The sequence below is a fragment of the Geotrypetes seraphini genome, chromosome 18 (genome assembly GCF_902459505.1).
Source record: "Geotrypetes seraphini chromosome 18, aGeoSer1.1, whole genome shotgun sequence".
NCBI classification, from domain to species: Eukaryota; Metazoa; Chordata; class Amphibia; order Gymnophiona; family Dermophiidae; genus Geotrypetes; species Geotrypetes seraphini.
Window position 1 is genome coordinate 17,712,102 of NC_047101.1, and position 25,820 is coordinate 17,737,921.

General features: G+C 41.1%; 1 protein-coding gene across 6 annotated transcripts in view; it reads right to left on the reverse strand.

Annotated features, from left to right (window-relative positions):
- SGCD (sarcoglycan delta) overlaps nucleotides 1-25,820 on the reverse strand; it is a 697,305-nt gene that overhangs the window by 131,509 nt on the left and 539,976 nt on the right. For all 6 annotated transcript variants that reach the window (XM_033926951.1, XM_033926952.1, XM_033926949.1 and 3 more), the window contains one exon: nucleotides 16,396-16,515. In XM_033926951.1, the coding sequence (XP_033782842.1) occupies nucleotides 16,396-16,515 (120 nt within the window). The remainder of the gene's footprint in view (nucleotides 1-16,395; nucleotides 16,516-25,820) is intronic.

Sequence of the window (25,820 nt, forward strand, 5' to 3'; positions counted from 1 at the left end):
CAGAACGAAGAGATCTGGAGGGGTTATAAGGAATAAGAAGTTTGTCGATAAATTCTGGTTGGTTACTTAGACGGGTTTTAAAAGTTAGAAGAAGGATTTTTGTAACCGATTCGGTGCAACCAGTGCGCCTTGTGCAGAAGGGGTGAGACGTGGTCATATTTCTTTGCGTTAAAGATGATTTTTACTGCCGTATTCTGCAGAACCTTTGGTATGCCTTTGAAGAGGCCATTACAGTCGTCAAAGCATGAAATAACTAGGGAGTGGATTAAGATGTTCATGGAGGCTTCATCCATAAGTTCGGAGAGGAACCGCGCTGCACCACGGTACTAATATGTAAGTGGTAAGAAAATTTGCTATCTAAAGTGACCCCTAACAATTTTAGAGAAGATACAGTTTCAATGGGCAAAGCATTAAATTCTAACGGGGCTTGTAAAGCTAATCCTTCATTGAAAGGGAATGTCGTAACGTTTGATTTGTCAATGTTTAGCGACGGCATATTTGAATCTAGCCAAAATTTGATATTTTTTTTTTTTTTTGAGTTTTGGGTTAATGATCGCTACCTTATTTCTAGACTCAGCAGCATAAAATCTGTTTTACTCTTTTGGGATCTTGTCAGGAACTTGTGAGCTGGATTTTCCACTATCGCAAACAGGACGCTGGGCTTTAGTCTGTCCCGGTATTGCAATTCCTATGTTTTTATAGTAACCTTACCTTCTTCCTTCCCTTGAGGAATATCAGCAGGAGCGACAAAGTTTTAAATATTTGGATTCAGTTATTTTTTTTCCGAGAACAAAAATTGCCCCCCCCCCCCCCCATAACAACCCATACAATTCCTCTGTAAGGACAGACAACTTAAAATAGTGATGAAAGCATGGGAGGCCATCTTTGCAGATATAATATGTGTAGAAATCTGATCTTCTGTGGTAATGCACTCTTGAAGATTAATGTGAAAGAGAGTAAAAATCCGAGTCCCTAGTACAATTGGCAGGCTCGGCTGGGAATTTTTTAAATAAAAAATGCTACAAATTGTTAGGGCAAGTAGAGCATGAACTAACAGCCAGGACCTATGAGTGAGAGATACACACTGCAGAGGGAGGGGGGGGGGGACACTTTTTATTTAGAGTCTTCTTGTCTGTAGTGGAGCAGCAAGAGACAGAAAATGAACCACATTCATCCTGGCACTGAGAGAATGGGAAAGGTCTTTAAATCAAAGCCAAAAGAAGTTCACTTGCTCACAGACCTTGTTAAAAAGAAGCTCTCAGGGTATGACAGAGCTGTGCATTTTTCCAGCAACTGTTGTAACGACAATGGACATGGGGCGTCCTGCCTGGTAACTAGGGAGATCGACTGAACTGGGGTTTCAAAGGTTAGATAAAAAGGGAAGCTATTATCTCTGACAAATATCCGACGCTCTCAACCTTTTGAGGCTGGAATCACAAAAAAATAAAATAAAAAAATAGATGAATCCAGTTAAGAGAGAAATTCTACGCTGGGCAGTATACAACCTAAGCATGCTTCTTCACATGTCAGCGGTATAGTAGTTATGAGAATTGGAGTTGTAGCCTGATAAATCTGTTTGTAGTTCCACTTCCCAAAATACAAAATAATAGAATTCTGCCCATCTTTTAGCTAAAAGAAAATGAGCCACATTCCCTCTAAACTGAGCAGGAATCCTCCACATACATTCCTGCCAGTGGAGGGCGCTGTTTTAAATCACATTCTCAAAATTGAGGAACAGGCGGTGGTGTAATAAAGGTGGGTGGGGTCTTGGTGGGGGCGTCGGCACCTATCCTCCTTTCCACCCCCCTCCCCACTACTGTGCAGGCAGGCCCCTTCCACTGCACCTCTAACATTCCCGGCACGAACAGCAAACCCAACCTGCTGCTCGGGACAGCATCAGCTCTTTATCCGACGTCACTTCCTGGACCCAAGCTTAGGAAGTGATGTTAGAGGAAGCGCCGACACTGGTGCAAGCAGCAGGCTGGGGTTGCTGCTCGCACCGGGAATGTTAAAGAGGTGCGGGGGAAGGGAAGGGAAGGGGCGTGCGGCAGGAGGGGGTGGGGAAGGAGTGGATGGTGGTGGCAGGGTGGAGAAGAGGGTGGGGGTGGGGTGCCACCATCCCGGGCGCTTTTCACCCTCACTACGCCACTGGGAACAGGCAAGCTCTGCAGGACCCCAGGGAAACTGCCTGTCTCTATTGAAACACCATCTTCCACTGGTTAGACGACTCCCACTCAGCTTAAGGAACATAGGGTTAACATGTGGTTCCAGAGAAAGGAGAATGGATTGAGACATCCGGGTTTTACTTCCATTGCTTTCAATGCCAATAAAAATCCATCCTCCTTTTTTATGTTTCTATTGTGTCTGAATTCAAGAGGGCCTGGAATAGGCACGTGGGATCAAAGAGATAATGATTACTGCGGATGGGCAACTCTATGACCTCACAATGCAGCACAGAGCCTTAGCCTATAGGAAGAGGAGATGCAAATGTTTAGAACCTTAGCCAACAGGGAGAGGACGAGATAATGGTTACTGCAGATGGGCCATTTGGCCTTTATCTGCCGTCATGTTTCTATGTTTCTGGAACTATATGGCAACCCTACATTGGATGTAAGCAGGCCTAGATTTATGCACAGGCCCACTAGACCTATGAATAGGGTAGTACAGTGTTGTGGCAGCAAGTATCTAGGTCCAGGCTCGCCGCCCCCCCCCCCCCAGACGTCCAAAAGAGAATCATGTCTACAGTCCTGGTTAGACGCCCAAATTGTAGGCCAGCATTTTGCAGGCCTACGTTTAAGTCATCTGTTTAATGTCCATGTAGACACGCCACGATGCTTAAGCCCGCCCAAGGCCACTTCTTGGCAATGCCACACCCACGCCCTGCCTTGGGCATACTTAAGCATCGCTATGCACCTATGGAGGCCTACAGTGTGGTCATCCTGCCTCGGAGAGGTTTGTTTGGTTTTATTTTTAAAACGTGCATTGGGACGCGCGTTTTTGAGTATCAGGCTCAGAGTGCCTCATTCCATCAGTGCCTACGAATCAACCTCAGTGATGTCACGATAGCGCAATTGACCTATACTTGGCTCACCTTTATTGCATACAGCAGCAATTTTGATTTCTAGAGACATTTCTTCTTTCTTAGAGTGGACGTTATCAATGTGAGCTACCATTAAGATGTTACTCTTAACCCCAGCTATTAGTATTTATTTATTTTAAAAATTTGTAGACCGCTTACATCTAAGAAGTTTCCATAAAAACATACATAGTATTCAAACAAACAGCACATATGATAGATTATGACCATTATACCAAAAAATTAATCTTTCACTATTAAACTATCACCATCATAAAGAACATAAGAAGCGCCATCTCCGGAACAGACCCTAGGTCCATCAAGTCCGGCGATCCGCACATGCGGAAGCCTCGCCAGGTGTACCCTGGCATAGTTTTGGTCCCCATATCGCTCTAAGCTTCTCGTAAAGAGAAGTGCATCTAGCTTACCCTTACCCATGTCACTTCATGCCACTCATAAGGAGATGTACATCTAACTTACCCTTAAATCCTAGAATGGTGGATTCCGCAATTACCTCTTCTGGTGTCCACCACTCGTTGCATGAAGCAGAACTTCCTGATATTTGTCCTGAACTTGTCCCCCCTTAGCTTCAGCCCATGTCCTCTTGTCTGTGCCACATTGGACATTGTAAATAATGTTTTTTCCTGCTCTATTTTGTCGATTCCTTTCAGTATTTTGAAAGTCTCGATCATATCCCCTCGCAGTCTCCTTTTCTCAAGGGAGAACAACCCCAGTCTCTTAAGTCTTTCCTCGTAATCCAGGTTCTCCATACCTTTCACCAGCTTTGTTGCTCGTCTCTGCACCCTCTTTAGCACTTTTATATCCTTCTTTAGGTATGGAGACCAATGCTGGACGCAGTATTCCAAGTGTGGTCTGACCATCGCTCTATAAAGCGGCATTATAACTTTCTCCGATCTACTCGTGATTCCCTTCTTTATCATGCCTAGCATTCTATTCTTCGTTCTTCAGACCCTTCCCTCCTTGCCTTTCACACAATCAAATGCCTCTTGCTATACCAATAACAGTAGAACCATAAGAGTAACTAGGCCTCATTGCAGAAAATGGGACCTGTTCCAAATCGCACGAGTTAGTGGTTTAACACATCTTGATGGTAGCCCATGTTGAAAACACCCCTAAGTCAATGGTTCCCAAACGTGTTCTGGAGGCCCCCCAGCTATACAGGTATTTAAGATATACACAATAAATATGTATTACCTTTCTTATATGCAAATGTACCTATTACACATTCATTGTGAATAACCTGAAAAAAGTGGCTGGCTGACAATTAGAGAATGACATGGGGACAAATTTTTCTCCGGCCCCTCAACCACTTAAATTTTTTATTAATTTATTTAAAATTATTTATAACCCACTTATCCACAAATCCAAGCAAGGAACAAAATCACATACAAACTCACATTAAATAATACAAACAAAATCAAACACGAATTGACTAAAACTAACAAATTCAAAACAACAACAACAAAAAAACCAGGGAGCATGAAGTGTACAGTAACTTATTATTTGCTACTTGGAGTAGAAAAGATCGGCCACGACTCAACTGTAACATTACTCATCCAAGAAAGCGTTTGAATAATACAGTTTTCACCTCTTTTCTAAAAGACCAGAGCATTTTAGATTGGCACAGACACAAAGGTAAAGCATTCCATAGCACCGGGCCCTGGACAGAAAACATAGACTTACGATTCCCCATAAGCCTCACCACTGCTAAAGATGGAACCTCTAAACTCGAACTCTCTAAAAACCGTAAATCATGCGACCGACAATATCACCGCAGAAGAGAGCGGACACTTAATGGGCAATTATGCTGAAAAACCTTATGCATCCCACAGAGAACCTTAAATTTGACCCGCATGCCAATGGGCAGCCATTGGAGCTCACAAAGTATCATAATATGATCGAATTTTGAAGCGTGAACGATAAGGTGTGCCGCAGCATTTTGTACTAGCTGCAATGCTCACAAAACATATTTAGGGAAACATAAATAAACGGAATCAAAGTAGTCAAGCAAAGGCGTTATCATCAACGTGGTGACTGTACAACAGTTACCATCTGAAAGATAGTCACAAAGCCTCCTTAATAAACGCAGCTTTAAAACACGGCGGAAATAACAGCCTTAGTTTGAGGTTTGAAGGACAGCGTGGAATCAAACACAACTCCCAAGTACCTACACTGCTTACGTACAGAACAACTTGACTTGCAAGTGAAATCTCAGATGGAGAGGCTGCCAAGTTTTTACCACGGTCGATGTATAAACACCTCAGTCTTATCATAGTAACATAGTAGATGACGGCAGATAAAGACCCGAATGGTCCATCCAGTCTGCCCAACCTGATTCAATTTAAATTTTTTTTAAAATTTTTCTTCTTAGCTATTTCTGGGCAAGAATCCAAAGCTTTACCCGGTACTGTGCTTGGGTTCCAACTGCCGAAATCTCTGTTAAGACTTACTCCAGCCCATCTACACCCTCCCAGCCATTGATGCCCTCCCCAGCCCATCCTCTACCAAACGGCCATACACAGACACAGATCGATATTAAGTTTTAATTGGTTTTGAAACTATAGATAACCTCTCGCACAAAATGACAGAAATTGAAAAATGGACCACCAGCTTCAAACTAAAACTAAACGCAGAGAAAACAAAAGTCTTTTTGGCAAGCCCCAACAACAAAATAACGAAAACGTCGTTAAAAATAAACGGCCATCAATATCCAATCGCCAAAACCATAAAAATACTGGGCATCACTCTAGATACTCACTTAACCATGACTGACCACACAAACCTACTGGTGAAGAAATGCTTTTACATGCAGTGGAAGCTAAGGACTATTAAAAAATACTTTGACACAACATCATTCAGATTACTGGCGCAATCGCTGATCCTATCTACCCTAGATTACTGCAACATCGCCTACCTGGGTATCCAAAAAAAAAAAAACAGTAAAAAAATTAAGATTAGTGCAAAACACTGCAGTTCGCTTGATCTTCGGACTGAGAAAAAAAGACCACATTAGCCCCTATTACAAGAAGTTACACTGGCTACCTGTGGAGACGCGAATACTTGTTCAAATTCGCTTGTATCTGCTTCAAACAAGTCTGGGGCCTAGCACCTTCCTACCTGCAAACACACTTCACCCTACACAACCCCACACATACAACCAGAAACAAAAACATATTTGCATACCCAAAGATCACAGGCTGCAAATACAAATCCTTCCTAGACAGAACCTTCATGTTCCAAGCAAACGGACAGCAATCCTGGCTGGGAAACCACATAAATAAAGCCAGACAGACCTACAACACATTTCGAAAATCAATTAAAACTGTTCTATTTGGCAAATTCCTTGCTTAATCAGATCACCTTTCTCAGGTTTTTTTTTTTTTCTCCCCCTTATAACCCCATTGTATTATGTAACATCTTTCTTCTCTCATGTATTCTTTCCCCATGCTTCTCTAATTCATGATGTAACTTCATTCTTCCTGCATTTTGTAATTCGCTGATTGTCCAGCCTTCTATCTATGTGAACCGCCTAGAAGTCAGTTTGACTATGGCGGTATAGAAAAATAAAGTTATTATTATTATCCAAAATCATAAGTGTTCGAGGCATGTGCGGTTAAGGCAGAGCTTACAGGAATGAGGCAGGGACAGGAACAATGACAAAACTCGTGGGGACAGGATGAGGACAAATTTGTCCCAGAGCCATTCCGTACTGAAAATATCCTAGGCAGGTTTGAGAATCACTAATTAAAATCATGCCTTTCATCCAAACAGAATCCTAATGTGCTTTGCAATGACAGCACTTCCCGGATACATTCACAGCCACCTCTATTCAACTATTAAATTTGTTGCCTGTTCTTTACGACAGTTTCCAACAGAAGGAAAGAGAAGTTAACAATGAGCGGTCAACGTATGGGTTTTAAGAGCAGTTTGGACAATTTCCTGGAGGAAAAGTCTATTCCGGAATCTTGCTATTCTTTGGGATTCTGTATGGAATGTTGCTACTCTTTGGGATTCTAGAATCTTGTTACTCTCTGGGATTCCGGAATCTGGCTATTCTTTGAGATTCTGTATGGAATGTTGCTACTCTTTGGGTTTTGGCCAGGTACTAGTGACCTGGATTGGCCATCTTGAGAACGGGCTACTGGGCTTGATGGACCATGGGTCTGACCCAGTAAAGCTAGTCTTATTGTTCTTATTACTTCAGTTACAGCTGGGTAAGCAAAGTCAATATCTTTCCACTTTAGTTGCATTGATATATTCCAGTGGCCAGAGCTTCATATCATAATATGCCCATATTAAGTTTTATGCCTTTAAAAAAGGCTCAACAAATCACCTTGCGCAGCAAACCTAGCAAGTGAATCCAATCCACTGTATGCAGAGGTGAAAAGGGTTAATTTGCATGAATGAGACACAGAACTGTCAGCATGAATAACTGCTCTTCTGATCTCTATACTCCGCTCAGGCTGCATTCCAGGCCTCGCACGCTTTTCCACTGAAACCAGGGCACTGCGGGTCAAAATCACTATCGCAAATAAATTTCAGCTGACACTGACACCTGCGACACCAATAACGGCATCTAAAAGGACATAATTATTGGTGGAACCTATTACAAGTCTGACTAGCTTGAGGCACGCGTGTGATCGCCAAGAGAAATATGAACACATTAAAGTATCTGGTGCACCAGGAAACCACTCTGAGGCTTTTCTCAGAAACAATATCATAATTCATAATAATGAGAAAAGAGACAGAGAAGGGAAAAATCACAAATTTTGTAAATGGTACAAGGTTACTGAAATATAACATCCAAAGGCTTCTCTCTTTTGATGGTTCAGCGCAAGCCTAAATGCACACAGGAAAAGGCATTCAGGGGCAACCAGGATATTATTTAGAAACATTGTAACATGATGGCAGATAAAGGACAAATGGCCCATCTAGTCTGCTCATCTGCAGCATCCACTATCTCCTCCCCTCCCTATTGGCTAAGGCTTTTTACACCTGCATTGTGATGTTATAGAACTTTATGGTTATAGAAACATTGTATATTCTTATAATCACAGCTATGGTCCAATTAGAAATTTTTCTTTTATAATTATGCAAAATACATTATTTAAAATATATTTGTGAAGTGCTCAGACCAGGAAACCCATATGATAGTGATGTCACTACAATGAGGTTTACAAGGGGACCATCATCGCCTTCACAAGTCCCCTGCCCTCCCTATATACTAAAACCTATCTAATAAGTACGTTCAGCTTGTGGTACTTATCTGTGTTGGGGAGCGATTAGATGTTGACTCTCATTGGTGACTTATTATAATTAAAGTGCAGGTGCTTCAGTAAAATCCTGAATGTTTTTTTCTTTTCTTAACTAAATTCCCGTCCCTCCGACCCGGATTTCGTTTCTTCGTCAGGGAGGGACACTAAGAAAAATTCAAACAAACAGTGTGTGACATATCGAGATCCCTAATACAAAAAGAACAGCGTCTGATATATAACTGGCACACTCAGAAGCCAAAGGGTTTAAATTTAGACATTGAATGGCTAGCAATATAGTCATTGTGAGTAACCATATGATGATGTGTTTACTTCCAGATGTCGGGTTCATTACCGCTTCCGGCCAGTTAATATAAATAGTGCGTTTTCAGCAGAGAGGTTCAGACGGCCCGTCCACTTTGACTGCTCCTGTACTTAGCGAGCCTTTATGAGGTAATATTTAAATTTAAGATGTTTATAAGAATTTGAATAATGGCTCTTTATGAATTCAATAGTGTTTAGATTTTAAAGTCACCATTATCAAATTTATTTTGTTAAGTTGACACACACTGTTTGTTTGAATTTTTCTTAGTGTCCCTCCCTGACGAAGAAACGAAATCCGGGTCGGAGGGACGGGAATTTAGTTAAGAAAAGAAAAAAACATTCAGGATTTTACTGAAGCACCTGCACTTTAATTATAATAAGTCACCAATGAGAGTCAACATCTAATCGCTCCCCAACACAGATAAGTACCACAAGCTGAACGTACTTATTAGATAGGTTTTAGTATATAGGGAGGGCAGGGGACTTGTGAAGGCGATGATGGTCCCCTTGTAAACCTCATTGTAGTGACATCACTATCATATGGGTTTCCTGGTCTGAGCACTTCACAAATATATTTTAAATAATGTATTTTGCATAATTATAAAAGAAAAATTTCTAATTGGACCATAGCTGTGATTATAAGAATATATAGTAATCAGTGTCACAGATTGCAAAGAAACTTATCTCTCTAATTTGTAGTTAATATAGAAACATTGTAACATAATGGCAGATAAAGGTCAAATGGTCCATTCAGTCTGCCCATCTGAAGCATCCACTATCTCCTCCCCTCTCTATTGGCTAAGGCTCTTTACACCTGCATTGTGATGTCATAGAACTTTATGGTTATAGAAACATTGTAACATGATGGCAGATAAAGGCCAAATGCCCCATCCAGTCTGCCCATCTGCAGCATCCACTATCTCCTCCTCTTCCTATTGGCTAAGGCTCTTAACATTTGCATCTCCTCTTTCTATAGGCTAAAGCTCTTTACACCTGCATTGTGATGTCATAGAACTTTATGGTTATAGAAACATTGTCAATATCCAAAAAACACACCCTCTAAAGCTCAGGACTACATATATTATATGAAAAGGAGAAAAGACCTCAGTGTCCAATAGGGGCTCTACAAAGCTACCTGTGTAGACAAGCTGGTTCAAATATAATTTGATTTGAGACCAGCAGACACATCCTTGGTCAAAAAACTCCCAGATAAGTGAAAATCTACTACATGAAGGCACAATATTTAAATCTCTTTCAAAAAATCACAGTCTATTTCAATTTCAGCCTTTTCAATGTAGTCACTTATCTGAAAAATGCTGTCTTCTCAATAATCTTGGTCGTAGTACTGAGACTTGAAAGCAGGAAAATCCCGCTCCGTGAAGAATAAGCTCAAAGCATGGCAGCTACTCAAACATCACCGCCAGCATGCTTCCACACAATCCAACAGGGCTCCCTGTTTCGCTATCATGCTTCTTCAGGGATTTGAGTGTCAATTCACCCGCTTCAACTCCTGTCATAGAAACATTGTAACATGATGGCAGATAAAGGCCAAACGACCCATTCAGTCTGCCCATCCGCAGTAACCATTATCTCTTTCTCTCTCCGAGAGATCCCATGTGACTATCCCAGGCTTTCTTGAAATCAGACACAGTCTCCCTCTTCACCACCTCTTCCGGGAGACTGTTCCACGAATCTACCACTCTTTCCGTCAAAAAGTATTTCTTCAGATTACTCTGGAGCCAATCACCTCTTAACTTTATCCCATGCCCTCTCATTGCAGAGCTTCCTTTCAAATGAAAGAGACTCACATATAAAGAATTGGACTGAAAACAGCTTGTCTGCGGTGTTCTTTGCTCACATGTTTAAAGACAATAGACTGTTTTCAGTCCAATTCTTTATATGTGAGTTTGCAAACCATTGGACCCCTGAGGAAGGTGTGTTTGCCGAAACACGGACCGTTTAGGGTCCGGTTGGATTTTTATTACAGTATTTTTTATCATTGTACTGTTTTCATTGAATTTTCATGGTTTTATATGTCAGTGTTGAATAAATTATCTCCAGAACATCTGTATCCACAGTTTTTGTTTTCACTGTGGATTATTGGGTCTCCCCATTTTTCTTTGTTGGACAGACTAGATGAGCCATTTGGCCTTTATCTGCCATCATGTTACAATGTTTCTATAACCATAAAGCCCTATGACCTCACAATGCAGGTATAAAGAGCCTTAGCCTATAGCAAGAGGAGATGCAAATGCTAAGAGCCTTAGCCAATAAGGAGAGGGATAATGGTTACTACAGATGGGCATTTTTTTGCTCCTTCAGCTTGTCTGCGGTGTTCTTTGCTCACAGGTTTGAAGACAATAGACTGTTTTCAGTCCAATTCTTTATATGTGAGGTTGCAAACCATTGGACCCCTGAGGAAGGCGTGTTCGCCGAAACACGGACCGTGTAGGGTCCGGTTGGATTTTTATCACTGTATTTTTTATCATTGTACTTTTTAAATTGAATTTTCATGGTTTTATATGTTAGTGTTTAAGAAATTATCTCCAGAACATCTGTATCCACAGTTTTTGTTTTCATACAATGAATTTAAACATAAACGAATCAAGAAACGCACTTTAAATATGCAAATAATTCGAAAAACACTCGTTTTCTCCCCCCTCCCCTCTTAACTAATAAAAGTAGAAATACATTTATAATTTCCATACAATAAGTAAAATATCAATAACAAACAATAATACATTTCCCACCACCCTCCCTCCCACCCTGGATGTGTAAGGAGGTCAGATAAAAAGAAAAGTACATGACAGCTATTGTGACCCAATAAATGATGCCAATGGGCTCCACACCATGTTAAATACTTTACTATAACCTAAAATTTCAGCGTTCATTCTTCCATATTTGTATCTAGAACACAAGTTTGCCCACCAGAAAGTTTAATTAAGTCGATCATAACATTTCCAATTGCGTGTTATCATTTGAATGGCTACTTCCGTCATTATTAAGAAAAATCAGCTTTTATAACGATCCAAACGACCCCCTTTTCTTTTCTTACATTAAGACATTAGCCAGTTATACCAAGAATCTGCAGCTGTATAACTCAGTAGCTAAACTTCTACACTGTCCTACACAATAGAAATGTGTTGATTTCAATAACAGAATGAGGAAAAAGAATTGACACAAAACAGATGCATCTCTGACAACTGTATTTCACGGCAACCTCAGATGAAGGAAACATTTACATATAGTTATATATTTTTATTGCCACATTTCCTGATTTGGAGCATGCAACTGTTGTACAGCGCCTCAAGCTTTTCGGAAAGGCATTTATAAATCAAAGAAGTTAATTAAACCCCCTGTGGGTTAGGCTGATAGAGGACCGGGGGGGTTTGAGTTCTGCGTTGCAGCTCTCTCTCGGTCCACTGGAGTAATCTAGGCCAGTGGTTCTGAACTCAATCCTTAGGACATACAATCACATAACAACTGCCTTCTTAGACTCCCACTGGCTACCCATACAAGCACGAATTCAATTCAAATTCCACTGCCTATTATTCAAAGCAGTACACGGCTCTTCCCCCTCCTACCTAAACAACCGCTTAAACCAGATCTCCACCTCAAGACATAGAAGAACCCCTAACCCTTTTGCCTTCCCCCCACTCAAAGGCACACAACACAAGAAAATGTTTGACAACCTTCTGGCAACACAAGCAACACTTATAAAATTATTCTACTCACTTTCAAAATCAAACTCTTACATCAACCTACATTTCTTGATAAACTCATTATTCCTCAAAGTTCCACTCGTACATTAATATCATCGGACCACAAACTTCTCTATATTCCATCCCTAAAAGACTTCTATTATACTCGCAAAACAAATTTCGCTATAACTGCCCCTACATTATGGAACTCACTTCCACAATACCTTCGTGACGAACAACAATTAGCCAAATTCAAGACAAATCTAAAGACTTTCTTATTTCGGGACGCTTTTAATCAAACCTAAAAAAAATGTTTTTTTTTTTTCTTTTTTTTTCTCTCTCTCTCTCTCTTCTTTTTTTCTTTCATCAGGCAAGCATCCATCATCTTCACGCCTCCCCTTCCCTTCGTTCAATCCCCCCCCCCACTTTTCCCATTTCTTCTATACAATGTAACTTTTTCCCTTTCCTCCCCTATTACCCTCACTCTCCAGTACGTCAAGTCTTTGTCATCTATGTTTAAGTTTAGATATCTTCATGCACATTCTACTACATTTAAACTCTTTATTAATTTTATTGTTAACCGGCCAGACATTTGTTTGATGGTCGGGATATTAAAAACTAATAAACTTGGAAACTTGGACAAGCAGCAAAACTCAACCATTCCATCTCCAACCTACTGACAACATCGGACGACTTCAAAACATTCCGTAAAGAAATCAAAACCCTGCTTTTCAAAAAATTCATCCAAATATCTTAAACCCTCTTCACCTGCCTCCAGCTAATTCACCTACCTCCAGATAATTCACCTACCTCCAGAGAATTCACCTTCCGCCACATAATTCTCCCCCAAATATCCCACCTAAACACCTTTCAAGTAAACAGACCCCTAAAATAGACTGTAATCTTGCCTACTCTAACTGTATTCCATTTGCTAATATCACACAGTTCGGCACTGCCGGTTTTACTATCCAACCCGTAAGGTCCCCTAGAATTCTATCCAGCTACCCCCCCCCCTTCACTGGAAAATGTCCAGTCAAATCTTCTGTAATGTGATCTTCACTGGGAATGGCCAGACAAATCTTTTGTAATCCGCCTTGAACTGCAAGGTATAGGCGGAATAGAAATCCGTAATGTAATGTAATGTAATACCCAGTTGTCTGGTTTACAGGTTATCCAAAATAAGTATGGATGAGATAAATTTGCAAGTGCGGCCTTCACTGTCTTGGAATATCTGCTTCAGGTGAAGTCTTTGTTAAATGTGCAGAAAAGCAGACGGCCTGGGTACGTACCGAAGACGAGGCTGAGATATAGTTGTAAGTGAAGTCTCTCCCCTCTCTTTCGCAAAGGTACGCTAAACACACACTAAATGCTAACGCGTGCGTGTTATCCTATGGACGCGTTAGCCGTTAGCGCATGCCGCGCGCTAAAACGCTTAGCGCGCCTTTGTAAAAGAGGGCCTATGTCACGGTATTGACCATTCTTTAGCCAACAAAATCAGTGCTCATTAAGCTTTCCTCTGTTTGCTCGCTCAATATCACAAACATATATAAGCATAAATATACTTTGATTTATTTATTGGAATCTATTTACCGCCTTGTTGAAGGAATTCACTCAAGGCAATGTACAGCAAGATTAAGTCAAACATAGGCAAGAGATAATGACAGCAGTAAAAATACGAACTGAAATTGTATTGAAATACTGAAATACATTGTCTATCTGTTTAACAGCAATTCAAGAATGAGCGAAAAACAACAAAGTGCCTGAGCTTCTGTGGGTCTATAACACACCGGACATCAAAATATCTTTTGGGAGATACAACTCCCCCTTTAGTCAGGAATCTTGGGATATAGCTAGACTCGATACTTACATTGATCCCCCAAATCTAAACAGTAGCAAAGCAAAGGTAGGAGGGCACCTGAGGCGGTGGCCTCCCTGTGCCCCCTCCCCCCACCACTGCATCCACGCCACACTAATGCTCGCCCCACCCTCATACCTCTTCAAACCTTCGCCGGCTTTTCTGGCCTGCTGCTCGCACCAACGTTGGCTTTCCCTCTGATGTCACTTCCTGGCTCCACGACCTGGAAGTGATTTCAGAGGGAGCCAGGCTGGCGTGAGCAGGCCAGAGTAGTTGCTCACGCTGATGACAATTTAAAGAGGTATAGGGGGCGGGGAAGAGAGGCCGTGAGCATGGCGGGATGGGGTGGAGAGGTGCCAGCGCTTTCACAAGACGGTCTGTGCCCCGCCCCCTCCCTTGCTATGCCACTTAAGCCAAACAAACTTCAGGAGCTGCTCCTATCATTTGAGCCAACTATGCTGCCTCTCTCCATACACTGAGAAGGCAAATCTTGTCACAGTAGCTCACACTATGATAATATAACCTGAACTATCGTTAGGGTAGGCGTTCTCAACTCACTTCTTAGGACACACCCATCCAATTAGGATTTCGGGATACTCATGATAAATGTGTGCGAGATAAATTTTCTCACAACGGGAACAATGCATGCAGTGCCATAGTGAGGGAGATTGGTGCCCAGCATCATCGCACTGTGCGCTCCCCGCCACTTGAGCGCCCTCGCCCCCGTGTACCTCTTGAAATGTTCGCCAGTGCAAGTGGCATCTTCCACCTGCTGTTCACACCGGTTTCGGCTCCCTTCAGACGTCACGCCCTGGTCCCGGGACCAGAAGGTTACATCAGAAGGAAGCCAGCAAACTTTGCATGAGGGACACGGGAGGGGGCGGAGAGGAGGAGAAACACCAGCGCCCCGTGAAGACGACACCTGAGGCAGTCCGCCCCCTCCCCACCTCACTGAAGCGCATGCAATCTTACCTCATGCATATTCATTGTGGATATCTTGAAAGCCAGAATGGTCCGGTGTGTGTCCCAACAACTGGGTTGCTAACCTCTGCCCCAGGCTTGCCCAAGTTTGGTTCTTGAGGGCTACAAGCAAACTAGGTTTTCAGAACATCCTTAATTCAAGTTTCAAGTTTATTATAACATTTGATTAATCGCTTATTCCAAATTCTAAGCGATGTACAAAGTGATAAAAATTACAAAATATAGGAAGACAAACATAAAAAAGATGTACCATAGCTACTCATACATTGTAGTAATTAAAATTACAAACATAAACGAAAAGTTTCATAGCTACTAATACATAATAATAAATTAAATTACACGTACATTAATAAAAACATAGGGAAAACTCGGGATGAAATACAATCTAGCTATAAAAGTAGAACAATTAAGGTTAAAAACAATAGGATATGCAATGGATGTAGTGGGCATGTATTTTCATTAGGGATATCCCCAAAACCGGTGTCAGGTCAAAAGCGCGCTGGGACAAAGGTGCGAGCAGACAACTGAGCGCAGCGTGGAGGCGCGTGCCAAAGAAAAAGACTGTTTTTAGGGGCTACGACGGGGGGCGTGGGGGGGAACCCCCCCACACTTTACTTTATACAGATCGCGCCGCATTGTGGGGGCATTGAGGGGGGTTTGGGGGGTTGTAACCCCCCACATTTTACTGAAAACTTAACTTTTTCCCTGTTTTTAGGGAAAAAGTTACGTTTTCACTAAAATGTGGGGGGTTACAACCCCCCAAACCCCCCACAACGCCGCCGCGATCTGTATTAAGTAAAGTGGGGGGGCTCCCCCCAAAATCCCCCGTTGCAGCCCCTAAAAACAGTCTTTTTCTTCGGCGCGCGCCTCCGTCTTGCACTCAGCTGTCGGCGCGCGCCTTTGTCTTCCGCGTTACTGTCTATGAACCCCAAAACCTGGCCTGTTTGCAACCCTTAAGGACTGAGCTTAGACAAGCCTACTCTGTCCTAATGGGAGCACAGGAGGTCAACTTATCAAAAAACTGTGAAATATTTATTATTCTCGAGTTTATCTTTCTGTAGAGTAGATTTCATCTGCACTTCGTGTATCAGAAGAAAAGCAATACTACCTTTGAACTTCTTTAATCTTGTTGAAGACCTTGAAATAACCTTCCAAAAAAGCTTAGTAAAAAATGTACTTCATTACCTAAAACTCTCAGTCTCTCTGCTCCAACCACCACCTCATTGTCATCTGCAGAAAACAGCAATTTTCCCGAATTTGATTTCACTTCAAACCTTTTTCCGCATGCTTCTATCGCCCGCGATCCTGTGGAAAGGAAAACATTAATGACTGATTTTGGCATTAGTTTATTTGAGCATTTACAGTGTGGTCTTTCAATGCAGGTCAAAGGGAATTTGGGGGTCTGGCAGTGTCCCCTCCTGTTTCTCTGGGATTTCAGCTCAACTATGCCACAGTATTGAGAATGTATCAAAGTTCCAAAAGGTACAATAAAATCATCCACATAAAATAATTCCATCCACATAAAAGTAAATCATCCACATAAGAGCCTTTGCAAATGCAAGCAGTGTCTGACTTCCGGCTCACCACACAATTGTTTCCCACGTACTCACCTTTATAGGACCCCCAGGGACCCCTGAAGAAGACTTTTTCTCGAAATGTGGACCGTGTTGGGTCCTGTATCCCTAGCGGACTAGGTCCTTTAAGGCTCTTATGTGGATGATTTATTTTTATGTGGATGGAATTATTTTATGTGGATGATTTTAGTGTACCTTTGGAACTTTGATACTTTCAAATAAAGTCCATTTAGGAACAGCGTCACTCCACAGAGTTTTGTTGGTTTTCTCTGGATTTTCTTCTTTGTGGATATTTTGGGGTCAATTCCTTTTGTTTTTTGCTTGTTACATTATTGAGAATGACACGGGGACAAAATTTTCCCCATCCCCGCGGGAACTAAGGGCTCCTTTTACAAAGGTGCGCTAGCGGTTTTAGCGCGCGCTAAAATGCCGCGTGTGCTAGCCACTACCGCCTCCTCTTGAGCCAGCGGTAGTTTTTCAGGTAGCGCGCGCTCATTCGGTGCTTGCGCCAAAAACACTAGCGCATCTTTGTAAAAGGAGCCCTAATTTTCCCGTCCCATCCCGGTGAGTTCTTTTCTTGTTCCTACTCCATTCCTGCAAGCTCCGTCCTCATCGTAAGTGTTCGAGGCTTGTGCGATTATGGCAGAGCTTACAGGAATGAAGCAGGGACAGCGACAAAACTTGAGGGGACGGGACAGGAAAACTGAGTTCCTGTGGGGACGGGGAAAAATTTATCCTCGTGTCATTCTCTACACTGCACCACTCTAGAAACCAAAGTGTAGAAAAAGCGAGCCAAGTATAGGACAATCCAGCCATTGTGACATCACTGAGGAGGTTGGCTCTTAGGCATTGGTGGAATGAGGCATTATGATGTCACAATACCAGCTCTGGTTATCAGAGGCTGAAACTTTTCACACTATTTATTTATTTAATTTTCTATACTGTTCTCTCAAGTAGAAAATGACATGGGGACAAATTTTTCCCCGTCCCTGCGGGAACTCATTTTCCCATCCCGTCCCTGCGAATTATTTTCCTGTCCCTGCCCCATTCCTGCAAGCTCCGTCCTCATCAAGTTTCAAGTTTATTCAAATAATTTGATTAAACGCTTTTCAAATTACAAAGCGTTTTACAGAAATAAAATGAAATTTAAAAAAAAAAAAATCACTAATACATAATCTTTATAATTAGACCAACAGGGGTAAATTGAACAAGGGAAACATTAGGAAAGGGGGGAAGAAATACAATTTTTTTTTAAAGAAAAGTACATAAAAGGGAAGTACATTAGGAGAGGGGGGAAAGAAAGATGGTAGTAGAGAGAGATCAAATGAGAGAAATACTGATGCTATAGTTTTATGAATGGGAAAGATCATAGGATGGTACTTCATAATGGATTTGGTGGATTCAGTTAAAGGCTTCTTTAAAGAGAAGACACTTTAAACTGCACAAGCCTCAAACACTTTAAAATCATAAGTGTTCGAGGCTTGTGCGGTTAAGGCAGAGCTTACAGGAATGGGGCAGGGACAGGAACAGCTACACAACTCATGGGGATAGGATGGAGAAATTGAGTTCCTGCGGGGACAGGGACAAATTTGTCCCCAGGTAATTCTCTATTGACTGTTTCTTCTCTCTTTTTCATGTTCTACTATAGGCCATTTAATACAATGACTGTAGGTTTCAGGTTTATTTAAAAATTTGAATATACCGCCTTATCAAAATTCAAAGCGGTTTTACATAATATATAAAAACAAAGAGTAGAAAGGCATAAGTTAAAAACAAATTATAATTATTAAAACAGACAATCAAACACACAGACGAACATTAACTTACCGAAACAAAATGAAAAAGGGTAGAAATACATTTGTGTAATGAAAAAGAGAGGGAGAAGGATCAAAACAAAAGGGAGGGAGCAAAAAATAAATAATCTAGCACTTTGTAGAAAAGACTAAAATGAATAAGAAAAAGCAAGGAGCGAAATTCCATTACAGTCCTTAAAAGGACTATTATATTCCAAATGCGTTTTTAAGAAGAAAGGCCTTCAAGCTACTTTTAAATTTATCAAATGATGAACTTTCTCTTATATAATATGGTGCTGAGTTCCAGATGGTAGGGGCCGTAACAGAAAAGATATTAATTAGTACGCATGGTGCCAATGTGTCTTAAAGAGGGAATGGATAACAGGTTTTGATTAGAAGAACGTAATGTGCGATGGGGGGTGTGGGGGATTAATAACCTGTTGATGAAATCAGGTAGACCATTGTTGGTCATGGTCCAATCAGCAAGGCTCCCTCTGGAAGCCTGGAATTGAGACACCTATGTATGGCCACTAGGTGTCACCCTCACAGGGTCTACAGCAGGGCTGCCCAAGTCCGGTCCTCGAGATCTACTGGCAGGCCAGGTTTTCAGGATGTCTACAATGAATATGCATGAGAGAGATTTGCCTGCGCTGCCTTCTTGGTATGCAAATCTCTCTCATGCATGTTCATTGTGGATATCCTGAAAACCTGGCCTGCCAGTAGATCTCGAGGACCGGACTTGGGCAGCCCTGGTCTACAGTATCAATGCTGCCTTTAAAGCATTTTTTGGGGGGAGGGGAATTATCAAAATGGTCTACCGTTAAGAGGGGCCATTATATCAAACGTTGTGCTATTTTAGCATAGTGTCCCCTATCCATGTAAATGTGTAGTTAGATATTCGTCATTGAAGTATATATTTACAGAGCCATCTCATTGATTAGTTTTCTCTCAATGAAACGTCTTGAAAAAGGAATAACAACGTCCATGGAAAGTTAGTTCTCTGCACTTAAGTTAGTTAAGGATTTTTCTTATTTAAATAATATGAATTATATATGTTCTACTCTTAATTGTGGATCCAATAATATTGAGGACTAGTGTGAGATCAACTAGGTCAGTATTTCCTTATAGTACATATTAATTTTGGATTTTTAGTTTAATATGTTGTTTGATCTCACTTTACTGTACAAGATGTATATGCGTGGAAATATTGTAAAACTTTATAAACAAATAAAAAAAAAAAAAAAAAAAGCATAGTGTCCCATTTTATTCAATGAGACCCTGTCCTAAAATAGCATGACTTACGGTAAAATAACAACAAGGAAAAACTGCAGAAGCACGTACAATGATGCAGGCTATATTTATTTATATAAAATAATTGAGTGCGGTGAATAAGACCATCTTTTACAGGCTATGGGTTATTTTCACAGTTTTCTTGTTTGCGGTTTTACTTGATCCCTTATCGACCTGGGACCCCTGATGAAGGCCTGTTAACCGAAACACGGACCATGTCAGGTCCCTAGGTTTGGTTTTAAGGTGGTATTATTCACCGCACTCAATTATTTTATATAAATATAAATATAGCCTGCATGATTGTACGTGCTTCTTTTTCAGTTTCTCCTTGGTTTTGTTTCGCATCCTTAACTGCAGATCTTGTTGATTTTGCCTTTGTTAATCCATCTTAACAGTAGCCCACGTTGATAACTATCCCCTTATTTTGTTAGAACAGGACACCTAAGCAAAGAACATATTTAGGTATGTATGCTCTATTTTATAAAGGCTCTTAATATACGGTAGGTGTATTTTTATTTCACTTATACTTGGGCTGAAAAAATGCCATGTATATGATCTTCAATATACCCAAGTTATACCATCAACGCAGAACAATATTAACACAATTTCGCCATCGCTCCCAAAGACCTCAGTGGCACCACTCACTGCTCAACATACTTTCAGAGCAATAAGTCTGTGTCTGTGTATGGCCATTTGGTGGGGGATGGGCTGGGGTGGGCTTCAGTGGCTGGGAGGGTGTAGATGGGCTGGAGTAGGTTTTGACGGAGATTTCGGCAGTTGGAACCCAAGCACAGTACCGGGTAGAGCTTTGGATTCTTGCCCAGAAATAGCTAAAAAAAAAAAAATTAAAAAATTTAAATTGAATCAGGTTGGGCAGACTGGATGGACCATTCGGGTCTTTATCTGCCGTCATCTACTATGTTACTATGTAAAAGCTTTACGTGTCAAATCGTCTTTGGTCGCTAATCTCTATTTATGTTATTTCTCCGTTTTGTTTTTTTTTTTCAAATGGACTTAATACTACTTCAGAAATAGTTTTTTTAATTTTCATCTGCTAAAAACACAGCTTTTTACTTATCTTTATGACTGTTCAGTTTTGCGGTCTGGGGAGGTTAGATCCAACATGCAGTATTTTGCTATTACAGCTTTATCAAGGATCCTCCCAGAGCCATCCCGTGCCATCCAGCTCACAAGAATTTTGCATGTTAGTGCAGAGCAAGCATGGTTGAAGTGATGGGGGGGGGGGGAACAGAGTTTATAGTTTCTGCCAAAAATGTAGTGGCATTTTCAGCAGAAACCCGAACCTGAATTTCGGCTCAGTTTCCATGCCGCAAGTTGAAATTCGGTCAGCCTTCACACTCAAATCATAAAAAAAAAGAAGTATCCCATTAATGACCTGTGGTTTCTTAAGCTGGATGAGCAAAAGCTCTGAGTCAGGGATTAAAGCTAGGTCCTCCACATGACACTACTATCAAGCTAATTCCTAGTATGTTCTGGTATTTCTAGTTTATTTCGTATTTGATAAAATTGCTTTTTTCAAAGATTACAAAGTGATGAACAATTAAAATTTTTTTTTTTTTTAAGAAGAGGGAAACATACAATATAGGGATAGAGAGATGTACATTTCATAGGGAAATCGGGGAAGAGCTACAATTTGGTATAGGAAAGAGAACAAATAAGGATAAAACAATAGGAGTCATTATATTAGATCAATGCTTGCCTACTTCAAATGGAAATAGTAACTCAGCTAAAGGCAAATTCATTAAAGTCATCTCTATACAAAAAACTTTTTAGTTTTGATTTAAATTTTTCGAGGTTCTTTTCTTCTCTTACCTGAGCTGGTAGTAGGTTCCACGTTTGGGGAGCAGTGACAGAGAAGAGTGTGGTACGTCTAGTATTTATAATTCGTAGGGATGGAGTAGTAAGTAGATTTTTGTCCTTGGATCGTTAAGGAGTGGGAAGGAGAATACGGAATAATGACTCGGTCTAGGAATAGTGGCGCATTGAATTGTAAAACTTTAAATGTGACGAGTGCCTATTTATAAGTTATTCTATGGTTAATAGGAAGCCAATGCGCGTTTTTTTCGTAATGGTGCGACATTGATTGTACTATATTTTCTAGTTCAGTTTAAATATAGGATTCATTGCACCTTGAGTGATATCTGACTCTCTCTCTTATTCCTTAGGCCACCTCCTGAGGACTCCTTTTAAGAAGGTGCACTAGCGTTTTTAGCGCACGCACCGGATTAGCGTGCGCTAGCCGAAAAACTACCGCCTGCTCGAGAGGAGGCGGTAGCGGCTAGCGCGCGTGGCATTTTAGCGAGCGCTTTTCTGAATGAGCGCTATTCTAACGCGCCTTCGTAAAAGAGCCCTAAGTACAGCATAATAGCCCTTATATAATTTTTTTTTTTTTTTAAAGCATTTGAAACAATTTGAAATGAATCATAAATATATTTTGGGACAGTGGATGATCACCGGGCAGTTTGGAACTGGTATGAAACCTGCTAAAAAAGTATTCTACGCAGAGTGCTCTTTACCGAATATCAGCTTGGGGCAGTGTTTGCGCCCACCTCTGAATGTCTGCCATAAGCCGGTGTAAAGTCTTGAGCCCAAATAATGGCGGTTAGGCGTGCAAATGCAGGTATTCTATAACACCATGCCTAATCTCTAGCAACATCCCTGATCCCATGTCCCCTCCCATGGCCACACCTCTTTTGAGTGCCACACATTTTATAGAATCGGGTATAGGGCAGATCATAAGAACATAAGAATAGCCTTACTGGATCAGACCAATGGTCCATCAAGCTCAGTAGCCCATTCTCACGGTGGCCAATCCAGGTCACTAGTACCTGGCAAAAACCCAAAGAGCAGCAACATTATCATCTTGGTTGATCTTCTTTGAACCTTTTCTAGCGCCGCTATATCTTTCTTGGCATAAGGAGACCAGAATTGAACACAATACTCCAGGTGAGGTCGTACCATGGAGTGATACAGGGGAATTATAACATTCCTAGTCTTGTTAACCATCCTTTTTAATAGAAACATAGAAACATGACGGCAGATAAAGGCCAAATGGTGCATCTAGTCTGCCCATCCGCAGCAACCATTATCTCTTTCTCTCTCTGTGAAATCCCCACATGTCTATCCCAGGCCCTCTTGAATTCAGACACAGTCTCCATTTCCACCACCTCTTACGGGAGACTGTTCCATGAATCTACCACCCTTTCCGTCAAAAAGTATTTCCTAAGATTACTCAGGAGCCTATCACCTCTCAACTTCATCCCATGCCCTCTCATTGCAGAGTTTCCTTTCAAATGAAAGAGACTCGACTCATGCACATTTATATTATGTAGGTATTTAAACACCGCTATCTTATCTCCCCTCTCCTGCCTTTCCTCCAAAGTATACAGATTGAGATCTTTCAGTCTGTCCCCATACGCCTTATGATGAAGACCACATACTATTTTAGTAGCCTTCCTCTGGACCGACTTCATCCTTTTTATATATTTTTGAAGGTGCAATCTCCAGAATTTTATATAATATTCTAAATGAGGTCTCACCAGAGTCTTATAATAATTCCTAGCATCCTGTTTGCTTTTTTGGCCGCCGCCACACATTGGGTGGAAGGCTTCATCGTATTGTCTACGACGACACCCATATCCTTTTCTTGGGCGCTAACCCCAAGGTGGACCCTTGCATCCAGTAACTGTGATTTGAGTTATTCTTCCCAATGTGCATCAGTTTGCATTTGTCCACATTAAATTTCATCTGCCACTTGGATGCCAGTTTTCCAATTTCCTAAATCAGTCTGCAATTTTTCACAATCTGCATGCGTTTTAACAACTTTGAAGTTTAGTGTCATCTACAAATTTAACAACCTCACTTGTCGTTCCAATTTCCAGATCATTTATATATAAGTTAAATAGCACCGGTCCCAATAGAGATCCCTGTGGCACTCCACTGTTTACTATCCTCCATTGAGAAAAATGACCATTTAACCCTACCCTCTGTTTTCTATCCGATAACTAATGCCTAATCCACAACTAAACTTTGCTACCTATCCCATAACTCTTTAATTTTCTCAGGAGCCTCTCATGAGGAACTTTATCAAAAGCTTTCTGAAAATCTAGATACACTACATCAATCGGCCCACCTTTATCCACATGTTTATTCACACCTTCAAAGAAGTCAAGCAAATTGGTGAAGCACGATCTTCCTCGGCTGAACCCATGCTGACTCTGTCTCATTAAATCATATTTGTCTACGTGTTCCACAATTTTATTTTTTATAATTGTTTCCACCATTTTGCCTGGCATAATCTGCCAATTAAGTGCTGTTAACGCCAATAATTGAGTGTTAGCACCTAACTGACTCATTAGTTTACGAGATTTGGGATTTGCGCTTACATGATAGAAATTCTGGTGAATGGTGCGCATTTTATAAGAAAAGTGAACCCCAATAATTGATATGGACATTTCTTTGCATGTGACAGTCCATGGCCTTACTGCTTCTCTATAAAAAAAAGAGGATTACCTTGGTATGGCCAGAAAATTTCAGTGTTCTGTGATACTCAAAATCATATAGCTTTTATATGCTTTTCAATAAATGTCTCGCAGTGTGGTCTATTACAGTATAAAAGTTGTCTGAGGATTTCGGCTCTGTCAAAAGAGAATCATTCAAGCAAACCAAGCATTCTAGCGGAAATAAATAGCCAATCAACAAGCTCCATAAGTTCCTTTTGAATGTGAGAATATGGGAGCTTAGGATTGAATTTATTCCTCTCCTCAAGGTGATTTTCACAATTGCAGCTTAAATCATTGCTTACTGAAGCTACTTATTTCATTATTTAGCGCTCTGACTGCAGGCCAGATGTTCTGTAAGCAAGTCAGACAATCCAATCTAATGTAGAAACAAGAGGTTTATGGATTACTGACTCTGCCACTCAGCAATTCTTCCCTCCATCTCTAGACTACTCTATTTATAGAAGAAAAATATGGAAGAATGTAATACTCTATCAGCCATCTCAAGCCTGCATTATGAGAGGGAGGTTTGGGATTCAGTTCCGATTGTAAAAACCTTATGTACCATGCATCATTTTTCTTCCATTGACACAATTTGGAAAAACCTTTCAGTCTATATGGCCCCTGAATTGTCCTCTGTATTTATGCTGAGGATGTTTCTGCAACCTACCCTAGAATGTTTGTGCGTTATGAAACAATGTGATGTAATAGAGAATGGGTCTTGTGTGTCCATCGCTACGAATGGGAGTTCCCATCCTGTGATGTAATAGAGGATGAGGTTAATAGGAAGGTCCTTAGGAAAAGTGAAGCAATTCCTTTAGGGCATATAGGCCTAATGAGGTGGAGGTGCTGGAGAAGCCTTCAGACCAAGGGAACGGCTGGAAGAAGAGTCAGTAGAGATGTTATCGGAAGCATTGGGAGTGAGTCTGTTGTATTCCTCAGGAGGTCAGTGACACAGTGCATCCCTCCTTACCTACTGGGAAGTCCAGTATATGGAGTGAGGGAATGAACCCTCATGCATTTCAAATACTTAGGAAGAAATTGCCTTGAGGGTTTGCTAGTGAGGAATTTTTGAGTGTTTCTGAGGTTCATTGAGTAATTTAGTGTTTAAAGAGGTTCATTGGCATAGACAATAGAGGTACTTAGTGGAAGTATTGGGAGAGATTTTGTGATATTTTATACTAGAATCCTGCAACAGTATTTTCCAGGAAAAGAGGAAAATTGAGACGTTTGAGGTATCTAGCCTGGAATCCATGAATAAGGGAGAAGGTGGGTACTCGTGAGAGTGTAAGTTCCTGTCACAAGCCAGCAGAAGAAGGCTGAGCAATGGTGTGTGGAGCTCATTTGCATTAAGGCTGCTGGGAGCTGTCCACTCACTCTGAGTGAAGTAAGGTGCTGAAAAGGACAGTTCCCATGCTAAGAGAACAGCAGAA